Source organism: Mytilus galloprovincialis, chromosome 6 (assembly GCF_965363235.1).
Source record: "Mytilus galloprovincialis chromosome 6, xbMytGall1.hap1.1, whole genome shotgun sequence".
Taxonomy (NCBI): Eukaryota; Metazoa; Mollusca; class Bivalvia; order Mytilida; family Mytilidae; genus Mytilus; species Mytilus galloprovincialis.
The window spans coordinates 1568009-1581258 of NC_134843.1; the positions used below are offsets into that span (position 1 = coordinate 1568009).

Below are 13250 nucleotides of genomic sequence, written 5' to 3' on the forward strand. Positions count from 1 at the left end.
ACTGACTGACTGACTGACTGAATGAATGAATGAATGAATGAATGAATGAATGAATGAATGAATTTCTACGCTATTTTCGTTGATGACATTTATAAAAGGTTTTCTAAAACTAGATATATATTCAGTATAAAAGTAAGTATCTAAAATAGAGGACATATGTGCATATTTGGTAACAAGAAAACAACTTCATAAATATAAATACTTCATGGTTAGAAAGCTTATCAGTGCAAAACTATGCTTGGTAAAATATACAGGTGCAACAATACAATATTTCACAACCTTTGAATGAGGACACAAACTTCTAGGAAATAATATCCTAGGAAATATATATTTACATTTCCATTATGCAATAGATTTTGTTTAACATTTCAATGAAGACAATTAATATTCGGCATAGCAATTACCTACATTGTTAATTTTAGTCCTGTATGTACTCATGTACGACTATCTTCTTTTATCTTCAGTTATGTTAGTGATGTTATCCTTAGCTTGGAAATTAATTGTATGTAATCAAAACGTCATTTAGTTTTTCAACAATTTAGTCTCAATTAACAAGAACTATTCGAGTTTTCAAATTCATATGTATCTCTTACAGAACTTGAATCAGACAAACACTCGCTTCCATCTTTGATGCATGCAGATTCATAATGTTTATTCAAGTACGACTTTAAAGCAAACGATTTATTACATCTTTTACATGTGTAATGTTTAAAGGCTGAATGAGTCTGCATGTGTGCTCTTAGATTGGACCTATCTGCGAATGCTTTGCCGCAGTGGGCACATCCAAACGGTTTCTCTCCAGTATGCGACCGTCTGTGACCTTGAAGGAGCCATGGCCGTGAAAACGATTTGTTGCATATGTCACATGTATGTTTTAGATTATGTGTTAGAATATGCATTGACAATGCTGGCATGCTAACGTAAACCTTGTCACAGTGAGGACATTTCTTGGCCGACTGGCTGTCAATACTTCTGTGCGTCTGTTTATGGCGGGAAAGATTTGATGACGTGGCGTAGTCCTTACCGCATTCATTGCATGTATACCGTTGTCTAGTTACTTTTTCAATAGATTTTCGTCTGGAACGTCCATCGCTTATGAAGAAGGAATCATAAGTATAACCGATGGTTATCCCTTCGTTTTCAATGTCGTCAACGAAAATTTGAGAAGATGAGGACGATACAAGTGATATATTTTCTGTTTCTTCATTATTGCAGGACGAAACTTCGGGTTCAGAAATTCGTCCGGATTCATCCGGGATATTTGCTTTTTGCTGTAGTGATGACGGAATAACAATGTCTTGCATGTAGCCTGAAAACAAAACAATATCGATAACAGATACATTTTCCGTAAATATGCGTTTCTAATATACATTTTAAGCCGTATGACAATGCTTTACTAATACAGACTATAGATAAATGCATGAAGGGTTTCTCAATCGCTTAATGTGATTTATGAATGCCTTCTTAAAAATGGAGAATATACACAAAGAATTAATTAAAAAGAAAAAACACAATCGCTAGAAAAAAAAATCGCGAAAAAACGAATAGTATTCCACACAATACTATTGAAATAAGTCAAAAAATTGGCCAACACGAACCCAATCAAAAACTTGGATTAAACTCAAGTGTTTTGGAAGGTTATAGGTTCTTGATCTGCAAGTGTCACTTAGTAAGTAGATTCGTATTCTTGTTTTTCTTCAAATATTATTTTGTGTAAATACGGCATATACTTCACTTATTTTGATCAATTCCTTAGTTTTTATCAATAAACGATACCCATTTAGATTCAGCGACTCAACGGTATTTTGATTAAAAAAAATCAAATGTGAAATGATAGGCTTATACTACAGATACAGTTAAGTCGGCCTCATATCTTGACTTACATCTAGAAATTGACAATGATGGTCGGTTGAAAACAAAACTTTACGACAAAAGAGATGATTTCAGCTTTCCAATTGTGAACTTTCCATTTCTAAGTAGCAACATTCCAGCAGCACCTGCATACGGGGTATATATCTCCCAATTAATACGATATTCCCGTGCTTGCATTTCCTATCATGATTTTCTTGATAGAGGGTTACTGCTCACAAAGAAGCTATTAAACTAAGAGTTCCAAATGGTGAAGTTGAAATCATCCCTTCGTTAATTTTACGGACGCCATCACGAGTTGGTTGACTGTTATGGAATAACCGTTTCACAAATGATATCGGATATGTTCCTTACGTCGTAACTACAATCCCCTTCCCTTTCATGAATGTGACCTACCGAATTAGACTATTTACCGGATTTGTTATCACATAAGCAACACGACGGGTGCCGCATGTGGAGCAGGATCTGCTTACCCTTCCGGAGCACCTGAGATCACCCCTAGTTTTTTGGTGGGGTTCGTGTTGTTTATTCTTTAGTTTTCTATGTTGTGTCGTGTGTGCTGTTGTTTGTTTTTCTTTTTCATTTTTAGCTATGGCGTTGTCAGTTGGTTTTAGATTTATGAGTTTGACTGTCCCTTTCGTATCTTTAGTCCCTCTTTTATAATTCTGTGGAATGTATTATAACAACCGACAAATAACTCGAGAAACTCGAGGAAAAATAAGAAATAAAATGATGGTCATTCATACGGTTGTTGATAAAATGATACAGGAAGAGGATTATGAAAATTAAATTCGATACATTCATGTTTGTTTTTTTAATAAAAAAAAAACATTGCCAAAGTCAATTGCAGGAAATATAATGGGATTGATCAAACAAAGCATAATGAACAAAGGGTTTTAACTTCCAGTCGCGACGTTTCCTTTTTTTAAAACGTTTTATGATGGTAATAATTATTATAATAAATATATAGATATGAAAATATTTTAAAAAATGGTGATATTTATATGGAAAATAAAGGCTGTTCAAAACTCGTAAATCCATGGACAAAAAACAAAATCGGGGTAACAAACTAAAACTGAGTAAAACGCATTAAATACAAGAGGAGAACAACGACACAACATTAAAATGTAACAAAGTCTGTTTTTTGTTATATCTACTTTACGTGAGTCTGCATTTATGTATGCCGTCATACGACAAAATTATTTTTATGTCTACCTGTGCGAATTTCAAACGCGCAATTTTACACCAGTAATGAAAACCTTCTTTCATTTATGGGTAGACTTTACATAGATAAATTCACCCGTATAAGAAAAGCAAAATGAGAATGTTAAATTTGATGTATGCCTTTTTGTGCTACTTTGTTACATTTGTTGTTTATGTAGTGATATTAAGATGATAACACAATATTGACTGTTGTACCCCTATTTTTGACATTTTTACTCTTTGAGTATGTTTGTTTTGTTCATGCATCGTTGACAATGTAATGGAATTTGATGCGACTGTCATACAAGTGAGAGGTTTAGCTAGCTATAAAACCAGGTTCAATCCACCATTTTCTACATTAGAAAATGCCTGTACCAAGTCAGGAATATGACAGTTGTTATCCATTCGTTTGATGTGTTTGGACTTTTGATTTTGCCTTTTGATTTTTGATTTTCCTTTTTGAATTTTCCTCGGAGTTCAGTATTTTTGTGTTTTTACTTTTTACACACACAGCAACGGACTAAGCATTATACAAAATCCGATGAGAATAACAAATATAACATCAAAACCAAATACATGAATTTGGGATAGAAAAGTACCGTAACACGTCTCATAGTAATATGAATTCACACTCAAATATAAGAGAAAACAAACGACACAACGGAAACACAAAGTTAACATGTAACACACACAGAAACGAACTATAATATAAATAAAAGCAACAGTAGTATACCGTTGTTCAAAACTCATAAATCCATGGACAAAAAACAAAATCGGGGTAACAAACTAAAACCGAGGGAAACGCATTAAATATAAGAGGAGAACAACGACACAACACTAAAATGTAACACACACAGAAACGGACCAAGCATCAGACAAAATCCCACGAGAATAACAAATATAACATCAAAACCAAATACATGAATTTGGGATAGACAAGTACCGTGACACGTCTTATCGAAATGTGAAATTACACTCAAAAATAAGAGAAAACAAACGACGCAACGTTAAAATGTAACACACACAGAAACGAACAATAATATAACAATGGCCATATTCCTGACTTGGTACAGGACATTTTTAAAGGAAAAAATGGTGGGTTGAACCTGGTTTTGTGGCATGCCAAACCTCGCACTTTAATGGCAATGTTAAATATAACATTAAAATGACAACATTATATTACAGGACTACAATACAAATAAATAAGAGAACATATTCGACAAAGAAACACATGAATAATAGCTAACAAAAGGCATCAGGTTTAAAATTCAATACGCCAGAAAATCGCCTCGTCCACACTAGACTCACCAGTGACGCCTAGACATTAAAAGTTCGAAAGTCAAACAGTAAATTTTATCAAATGAATATAAGAGATATACATGATAAAACTGAAGTATTAACTAATTACCCGAATACATTACGAAGACCAACACAAAAAATAGACACACCTTTCTTAGTCAAGGCCTCAACGCAAAAAGTGAAAAAAGTGACGTCACATACGAAGTGGTGAAAAGGCACAAAAATTACGTCATATTTGAAAATCTGAAACAGCACAAGAATGACGTCATATTTGAATGACTAAAACTATATCTCAAAAGTAAGATAGAATTAGGATTGATTTAAGATTATATTTGAACTGAATACTGATATTACATTTAATAACAATGCACATTGCAATACTTATTGCAAAAGATATGCCCGTTCACTAGCTGATTCAAGACTCAAAGTTATTATATACGGTCTTGACATAACCAAAATCAATGTAAAAGCAGTTTTATTGCAGAACAAAATATATTTTTGTAATATATTTCATGAAGATCTAAAACTTTGAAAAGTTAATATCTATACAATCAGACGTACTTACCATTATTCAATCTGACTGTTAATGGCTGTATATTGGGTGTGAATGGAACCACGGCCTTTATACTCTCCAGAGAATCATCATACACCGCTCGTAACCTTTGGTAATGGTAATTAGATACTTTCTCGTGGTGATCTATTTTTTTCTTCACCAAAAACGACTTTGGCATGATGAAATTTAGATTAACAACTGTGTATATATATTTTCTATAGAACGTTTGTCTTCATTCATTTTTAAGTTCCCTTTTTATATATACTTGTTTTAACTTGTTATACCATCTGTCCTTTATTCACAAGAAAAGACTTTCCAAACAATTCCTCCAGATCGATTTAGAATTGATTTAATGTACATTATCTCCAACTTTTTGTATAAATAACGGTTTAAGTAGTTATTTTACATTTTCATAATAGAAACCGTTATTCTCTGTTAGTGGGTTGACAATCATCTGGTTCTCTAACAAACCAGTCGCTTTTAAATACTCGAGACAACCCTGCATCCGAACTAACGAATCACCGCTCACAATGCATCATATTGGCATGAATAATTAAATTTAGGGAACAATAGAACTATTTGACAAATATAAACAACAACCGATTCCAAGTATGGAGTTTAACAGATGAACTAATCCGCCCAGTCAGCTGCGTTCTAAAATCTATCGTTTATATTTGATTTCGATGTCCTTATCATATTTTAGGATAGTATGCGTGCATAGCACTCTGTCGCGTGCCGGGTAGAAAAGAACCAATAAGAGTTAAAAGTATTTCTTAAGTTGTATAAAACAGTATAACAAAGAATAAGTAGCGAGGTATAACAAAGAATTAGTAGCGAGGTGTCAAATTGAGTATGTTTAAATAGACTTTATAATATCAATATCAGTACGAAAGCAACAGGCGATAGATGTTTTCCCGTGTGATAAGATCGATACAGGTAAAAATCAATAAGACAACAGGTACAAAATCTACAGGTTGTAAAAAAAGAGAAAACAATATAAAAGATGAATTATTTATCTGAACTATAGAAATGAAGTCGATCAGGATGAAACTGTACGCTTCGACACCTGTCTTTATATCATTTATTTATAAGGTAACTAAAATTCAATTATACTTTTATTTGCGTAATTATGCGAAAATGTCCTGCAACAACTTGTACCATACGGTGAATAGAAAATTGATTGTATTTCAATGCAAGTTGATAATTCGAGCGTAAATTTGACGTAAGAAATAATGTTATTAAAAGCGCCAACATGATTTTCGAATTGCTGTTAAAACTATATTTTATATTAATTTGTTTGGTTCCGTATATTGTTGGATGACTTTACATTAAAAAATATAAATTAATGTAAAACATTATGATGCCATAGCTCGATGATTCCAGATTGCTCTTTGAATATGCAACTTGATGCTACGATTCGAAACAAAGAATTTTATCATTATTAGTATATTTGAAAAAAGTGAGAATTATGAATTTATTTTCATAAATAACCGAAAACATGCAATGGTTGACTTTTCTGTTGTGTCTCATAGTTATAGTGTATGTTTTAGATATGATTGTAAGTTAATTTATCTTACAATAGGTTGATTGTTTGCAATGCCTCCCAGCTTCGTACCTTTTCCATCCTTTCAGCTTTCATTTGAGGAAGACTTATGACGCTTTTGTAGACAAAACGCGCGTCTTGTGAACAAAATATAAGCCTGATATCTTTGCTGAGGTTGTTTTTTTTTTGCAAATGTAAGTTGTGATAAAGTCACTTTTTCTGTGTGCATATTGAAAGTATGTATCTTAATCTCTATGTACATTTTGATCAAATATATTTACCTTCGTGATTGCTGTGAAGTTAATTTTTCTCCGGTAATGGTATGATTTAGCCATCTTATGTTGGTACTTTCTGTGTACTTTTTGAAGTCGGAATACATTGCAAACAATGAACTTTCTATAAAATAAATTGACGCCATCATCCCCCCTTTTCCTAAGAAAAAATGCCGCTAATAACTTTTAAAAAAATGTTTTTAAGCTTATGCAGTAAAAATACGAAAATTGCTAAATGAACGTTTGTTTGATATAACAAATTACATGATATTTACCAGCTATGGATAATTATACCGGTATAAATGATAAAGACAAATAACTAAAAATCATACTAGTATCTAAAACATATGATTAGTATACATGTACAAAGCCTGCCATACACTTTTACTATGTGAAACAACAGAACAGTATGAAATTAGTAAAAGATTTAGTGGTATTGTTCGTACAAAGTCTGCTATACACTTGTACTATGAGAAACAACAGAACAGTATGAAATTAGTAAAAGATTTAGTGGTATTGTTCAACTGTTTGCATTATTATAGCATGCTTTGTATATACGTATTCTAATGAGCTATATATGCATCTTCTGTACATGTTCTAAATCAGTATTGTTCTAGCATTTTCCTTATTGTTAAACTATTTGTATTAACTGCGTATGAGAAAAATAGGATTAAAATGTTATCTTTCATTATCTGTAGGTGTATGTTTTGTTTCTCAATCCGTTTTGTACGTACAGATTCCGCGTATGAATTGTAAACCTTATTGATCGTGAATAGTTTTAATACAAATTTCATTTCTACTTACATGAATCGATTTTACCAAGAGCCAGCGTCCTGTAAAGGATGGACTTCTTTGCGTTTCTATACAAATTAAATAAAGAATATTTACATTAATTTTTATTTTTAAAGGGGGCATGTTCGTTCTATGAATAATTCACATCTTGGTACAGGAACATTGGACTATATATTTTAATTTTTCATAAAGGAGGGGGGGGGGGGGCAGACACGATCGATTACAGGGACTATTAAAATCTAAGAACATCCTTGGAAGAATTTACTTTATCTTTTAATTAATGAACACATTTTGTAACTTGCAAACTTCAACACCTTTCAGATACTAAACAAGCATAGACTTTATGGATTTCAAGTTTTTTAAAGCTTTAATTGTTGTTTTTACGTTCATCAAGTGGAAATTTTAACGATTTAAACATGTTAATACCGAAGCAATCACACACCTGTATAGAAAAATATTCTTTAGTTTTATTATCATGCAATCAATTATTTATTTAACAAAAGCCTTCGTTTACCAATAAATATCAAGCAAAAGTTTTGTGAAACATTTTACAAGAACCATTACGAAAACAAATATTTACAGGTTTAATTGATTGTCTTATTGTTGGTTGGTTTAATGTGAAATTTATGTGCGGAACTCAGTTTGATTCTATTACTTCCAAATTGAGAAATAGATACAAAAGGTATTCTCTTTATGCGCAGGCATCTTCACTATCCAAGGGTTACTATCCGTTTCTATCATCAGGAACGGACCAGATCATAACCCTTGACTATAGCGAAAATGCTGTATAACAAACTATCCAATCCTTCTTACACTGAGTGCAACAAATGAAATATAATTTTTAGTAACTATTTGTTATTCAAGATCTGATGTAGGCCTAATTATATATACTGAGTACAGAAATTTCAGCAACATATATTTTAATTCAAAAACTTTAAAAATGAAATATTTACTAAGTTAAGTTTATAACTTTTTATCATTTTGTCAATTACGCACTTGCATGCGTCTTATTCACCACGCAAGTACATATATATTCCTTATGTCAAAAGAAAGATGTTATCAACACATTTGTTGATAATTTGAAACAGAAAACAACACAAACTCGTCAAAGACAGTTTACTCTAAGTGTAAAAAGTTCCCAGTTCAGTGCTGGCATCGGTCGTGTTGCCTATGGTAAATGAAAATTCTGATGATCAAAACACAATGATACAAGGCCTAAACCATCGTTAAACTATCGTCACCTTAATCTTTGATTCAGGGCTGCCAGAATATACAAAATTCATTAGTGGTGTTTAATCGCAAAAGTTGGAATGTAAGATCAACGGGTTTTGATAAGTATAATAAATCTTTAGCTAAATCAGGTTTGTATTTTAAAAGAGCATTGACATTAGTAAAATGTTGGCAAATAAAGGCAACAGCAGTTGAGTCACAAATCGATTAAATGAATTCCAGGTTGCAAACTAAAACCGAAGGAAACGTATCATCTATAAGAGTAAAACAACGAAACAGTAGAAACAATGAACTGCAACAAGTCAAACGTCAGTGATTGGAGATGATATAAATGATATAACTTAGGTGGGTTACCCGATGTAGTTGCATCAATATTAACCCTAAAAGAAAATAAGGTCTGGCATTTCGTATTGACATAATGATTTTTATTCCATATGCAGGTTCTGCTTGAATGTTGCTACATTAAAGTGGAGAGTTAGCAACGAGAAAATTGTCATCCAAATAATCGTAATATTCAAATTTCACAGACGACTATTTAATGTAGTCAATACAAAAACCTTTTATGTTTTGTCTTTCCTATTTGCTTTCATTAGAACGTTGAAAATGATCAGATGAAAGCCAAGATATCAAGAAGACTTTTAAAGACATCTTTTATCTAAAGTTGAATAAAAGATTCGATAAAATAGGAATGCAAGACGCAGATAGTTTGATATTTTTGCACGTGATTTTTTTTTCTCCTTAAATGATCTTAAATATTTTGTAGATTCAATCTCTATTATGGAATCATCTAGTTTGGTGTTTCACAGTAGGTCTGCAGGATACGTTGTTAACTTCTGTCATTTGGTTTTTGATGCAGAGTTGTTTCATTGGCAATAATATCACTTCTTCACGTGTTTATAGTTTGATGATATACCAATGTTACTTATTTTACAAAGTAGTAAGCAGATGACACAGTATAAAGTCATTGGTATCCACACTAATGTTATATTAGTATCGAGCCGGGTTATATTAAGACAACAGAAGTTTACAAATGTTTAAATTTTACAAATCCATACCAATACTAATCAAAAGTAACAAACAAAAACTAAGGGAATCGCTGAACTCCAAAAATAACAAACAAAAACTGAGGGAATCGCTGAACTCCAAAAATAACAAACAAAAACTGAGGGAATCGCTGAACCCCAAAAGAAGCAAAACTTTTTTGGACATAAAGCTCTTCGCTTGTTTCTGATTTTTATTTTGTTATTTCATATATTTCAGTTTGAGCGTTCCTGGTGAATTTAAAACTCATGTTCTTCCACTTTATTTTAGGCAACACAAGTTTATCAATGTTTTAATTTAATAAAAAGATTAAAATGCAAAGCATGGCAATAAAAAATAAAATTACAAAAACACTGAACTCCGAGGATAATTCAAAATGGAAAGCCCCTAATTAAATTGCAAAATCAAAAGCTCATGCACATCTAACGAATGGACAACTGTTTAAACATATTTAATTATAGTGGATTGGGAAACAAGTTTTGCAACTTATATTAATCCCTTTCCACTTTGCAGGTGCGAGTGCTGCCTTGTAGCGGCATTAGCCTGCCCTTTTTCGAAATCTACAAGGGTGTCTTTAACGTGCAAGATATATGGCTCTCTCTTAACACGGGTCAGCCATTTATCGTCCCCTTCCGACGGACTATCATCGTTTCCTCAAGACCATACTCGCAAATGGTGTCAAGGGAGCGCCGAAAATTCAGTCCCTGAAATTTTCATCCCAAACGGGAATCGAACCAGGAACCTTTGTGTTAGTAGTCCGATGCACTAACCACTAGTGCACGGACAACTGTTATATTCCAGACTTGGTATAGGTATTTTACAAATGTAACTGTGTCAAAGCAATTTTTGTACATGGAGCAAAATGAAAACCATTGGTTAAAAGAAAGATAATGGGTTAAAGAAATATAAAACAAAGTTATCAATGTCCAGGTTTTCCTCATAAATGTTGTTGCTGCATATTATCTTTTAGATTTATTATGTGACCTTTGACAGCAAAGCTCTCTTTCCTTGTCCATGTTTACTTAGTTCTGTGAGGTTTATCAGCTGTTCAACTTTTGTTTTAGCTTTTGTGCTTTTAAATACTTTCACTTCGACCATCACTAGGGAGATACCAATCGTCGAATGCGCATCTCATTCTGATACTATTAAATTTTTACTGTTAATGTTACTAATACCAGTGTTGATACCTTGCTGGTTGACTGTTTGTCCACGAGGGTATTGTAGCTCTGTAGCCATTACTTTAGTAATGGCATGCATATACGAAAATATTTTTCTTTTGTAATTTTTGCTTTATAATTAAAAGTCATTTTAAATGAAGGAATGCATCGCACATAATCATAGCTGGTTCCTTTGCCGATTTTGGCTTCACCTTTGGTCCTTTTTTGACCAGGCTAATTGGGTGGTGTTAAATTTTACAGTCTATCCAAATAATTTTTTCAAAGAATTCTGCTAAAGACAGTTCTTTTCAGTGAGGTGAGAAGATTTTTTTAGCTCTGTGTTGAGGCCTCACTGCAACTTTGAAATGAAGAACAGCAATAGAATCACTGTTCCTTTGTTGTTGTGTATGTAATGATTTAGTGTCATAGATAGATACCCCATATCCTTTGTTTTTTGAGTAGTTTTTTTTTTTTGCTGTGTATGTACTCATTTAGTGTCATAGATAGATACCCCATATCCTTTGTTTTTTTTAGTAGTTTTTTTTTTTTGCTGTGTATGTACTCATTTAGTGTCATAGATGGATACCCCATATCCTTTGTTTTTTGAGTAGTTTTTTTTTTTGCTGTGTATGTACTCATTTAGTGTCATAGATGGATACCCCATATCCTTTGTTTTTTAGTAGTTTTTTTTTTTGCTGTGTATGTACTCATTTAGTGTCATAGATAGATACCCCATATCCTTTGTTTTTTAGTAGTTTTTTTTTTTGCTGTGTATGTACTCATTTAGTGTCATAGATGGATACCCCATATCCTTTGTTTTTTGAGTAGTTTTTTTTTTTTGCTGTGTATGTACTCATTTTGTGTCATAGATGGATACCCCATATCCTTTGTTTTTTGAGTAGTTTTTTTTTTTGCTGTGTATGTACTCATTTAGTGTCATAGATGGATACCCCATATCCTTTGTTTTTTTAGTAGTTTTTTTTTTTGCTGTGTATGTACTCATTTAGTGTCATAGATGGATACCCCATATCCTTTGTTTTTTTAGTAGTTTTTTTTTTGCTGTGTATGTACTCATTTAGTGTCATAGATGGATACCCCATATCCTTTGTTTTTTGAGTAGTTTTTTTTTTTTGCTGTGTATGTACTCATTTAGTGTCATAGATGGATACCCCATATCCTTTGTTTTTTGAGTAGTTTTTTTTTGCTGTGTATGTACTCATTTAGTGTCATAGATGGATACCCCATATCCTTTGTTTTTTGAGTAGTTTTTTTTTTGCTGTGTATGTACTCATTTAGTGTCATAGATGGATACCCCATATCCTTTGTTTTTTGAGTAGTTTTTTTTTGTGCTGTGTATGTACTCATTTAGTGTCATAGATGGACACCCCATATCCTTTGTTTTTTGAGTAGTTTTTTTTTTTTGCTGTGTATGTACTCATTTAGTGTCATAGATAGATACCCCATATCCTTTGTTTTTTAGTAGTTTTTTTTTGTGCTGTGTATGTACTCATTCAGTGTCATAGATGGATACCCCATATCCTTTGTTTTTTGAGTAGTTTTTTTTTTTTGCTGTGTATGTACTCATTTAGTGTCATAGATAGATACCCCATATCCTTTGTTTTTTGAGTAGTTTTTTTTTGTGCTGTGTATGTACTCATTTAGTGTCATAGATGGATACCCCATATCCTTTGTTTTTTGAGTAGTTTTTTTTTGTGCTGTGTATGTACTCATTCAGTGTCATAGATGGATACCCCATATCCTTTGTTTTTTGAGTAGTTTTTTTTTTTTGCTGTGTATGTACTCATTTAGTGTCATAGATAGATACCCCATATCCTTTGTTTTTTAGTAGTTTTTTTTTGCTGTGTATGTACTCATTTAGTGTCATAGATAGATACCCCATATCCTTTGTTTTTTGAGTAGTTTTTTTTTTTGCTGTGTATGTACTGATTTTGTGTCATAGATAGATACCCCATATCCTTTGTTTTTTTAGTAGTTTTTTTTTTTTGCTGTGTATGTACTCATTTAGTGTCATAGATAGATACCCCATATCCTTTGTTTTTTATATCATTAGTATACCCCTGTTCAAAAATCATAAATTGATTTAGGGAAGTGAAATTGGTGTCACAAACAGAGGAAAACACATCAACAATAAGAAGAAAACTACAAAGCTATACAAGCTTTACTTAATAAATGTGTTGCATATAATGGTATACAGGGTCATAACTGGAGAATGGTAAAAGTGAGGCCACCCAAATTCGATCTTGATTTGTGAAAATAAGCATTGTGCATAA

General features: G+C 32.4%; 1 protein-coding gene across 1 annotated transcript; it reads right to left on the bottom strand.

Annotated features, from left to right (window-relative positions):
- LOC143078673 (uncharacterized) lies at positions 1-5651 on the bottom strand. The gene is made up of 2 exons (XM_076253557.1): positions 4937-5651; positions 1-1309 (listed from the first exon to the last, which is right to left on the bottom strand). The coding sequence occupies exons 1-2, from the start codon at positions 5100-5102 to the stop codon at positions 549-551; spliced, it is 927 nt and encodes a 308-aa protein (XP_076109672.1). The 5' UTR covers positions 5103-5651; the 3' UTR covers positions 1-548.
- Between the last annotated feature and the right edge of the window lie 7599 nt (positions 5652-13250).

Bases quoted from the DNA above. Each gene is read 5' to 3' on its own strand.
- LOC143078673 (XM_076253557.1), bottom strand. From the start codon at position 5,102: ATGCCAAAGTCGTTTTTGGTGAAGAAAAAAATAGATCACCACGAGAAA. The intron at 1,310-4,936 runs GTAAGTACGTCT...TTTTGTTTTCAG, and splicing joins AACAGTCAGATTGAATAATG to GCTACATGCAAGACATTGTT.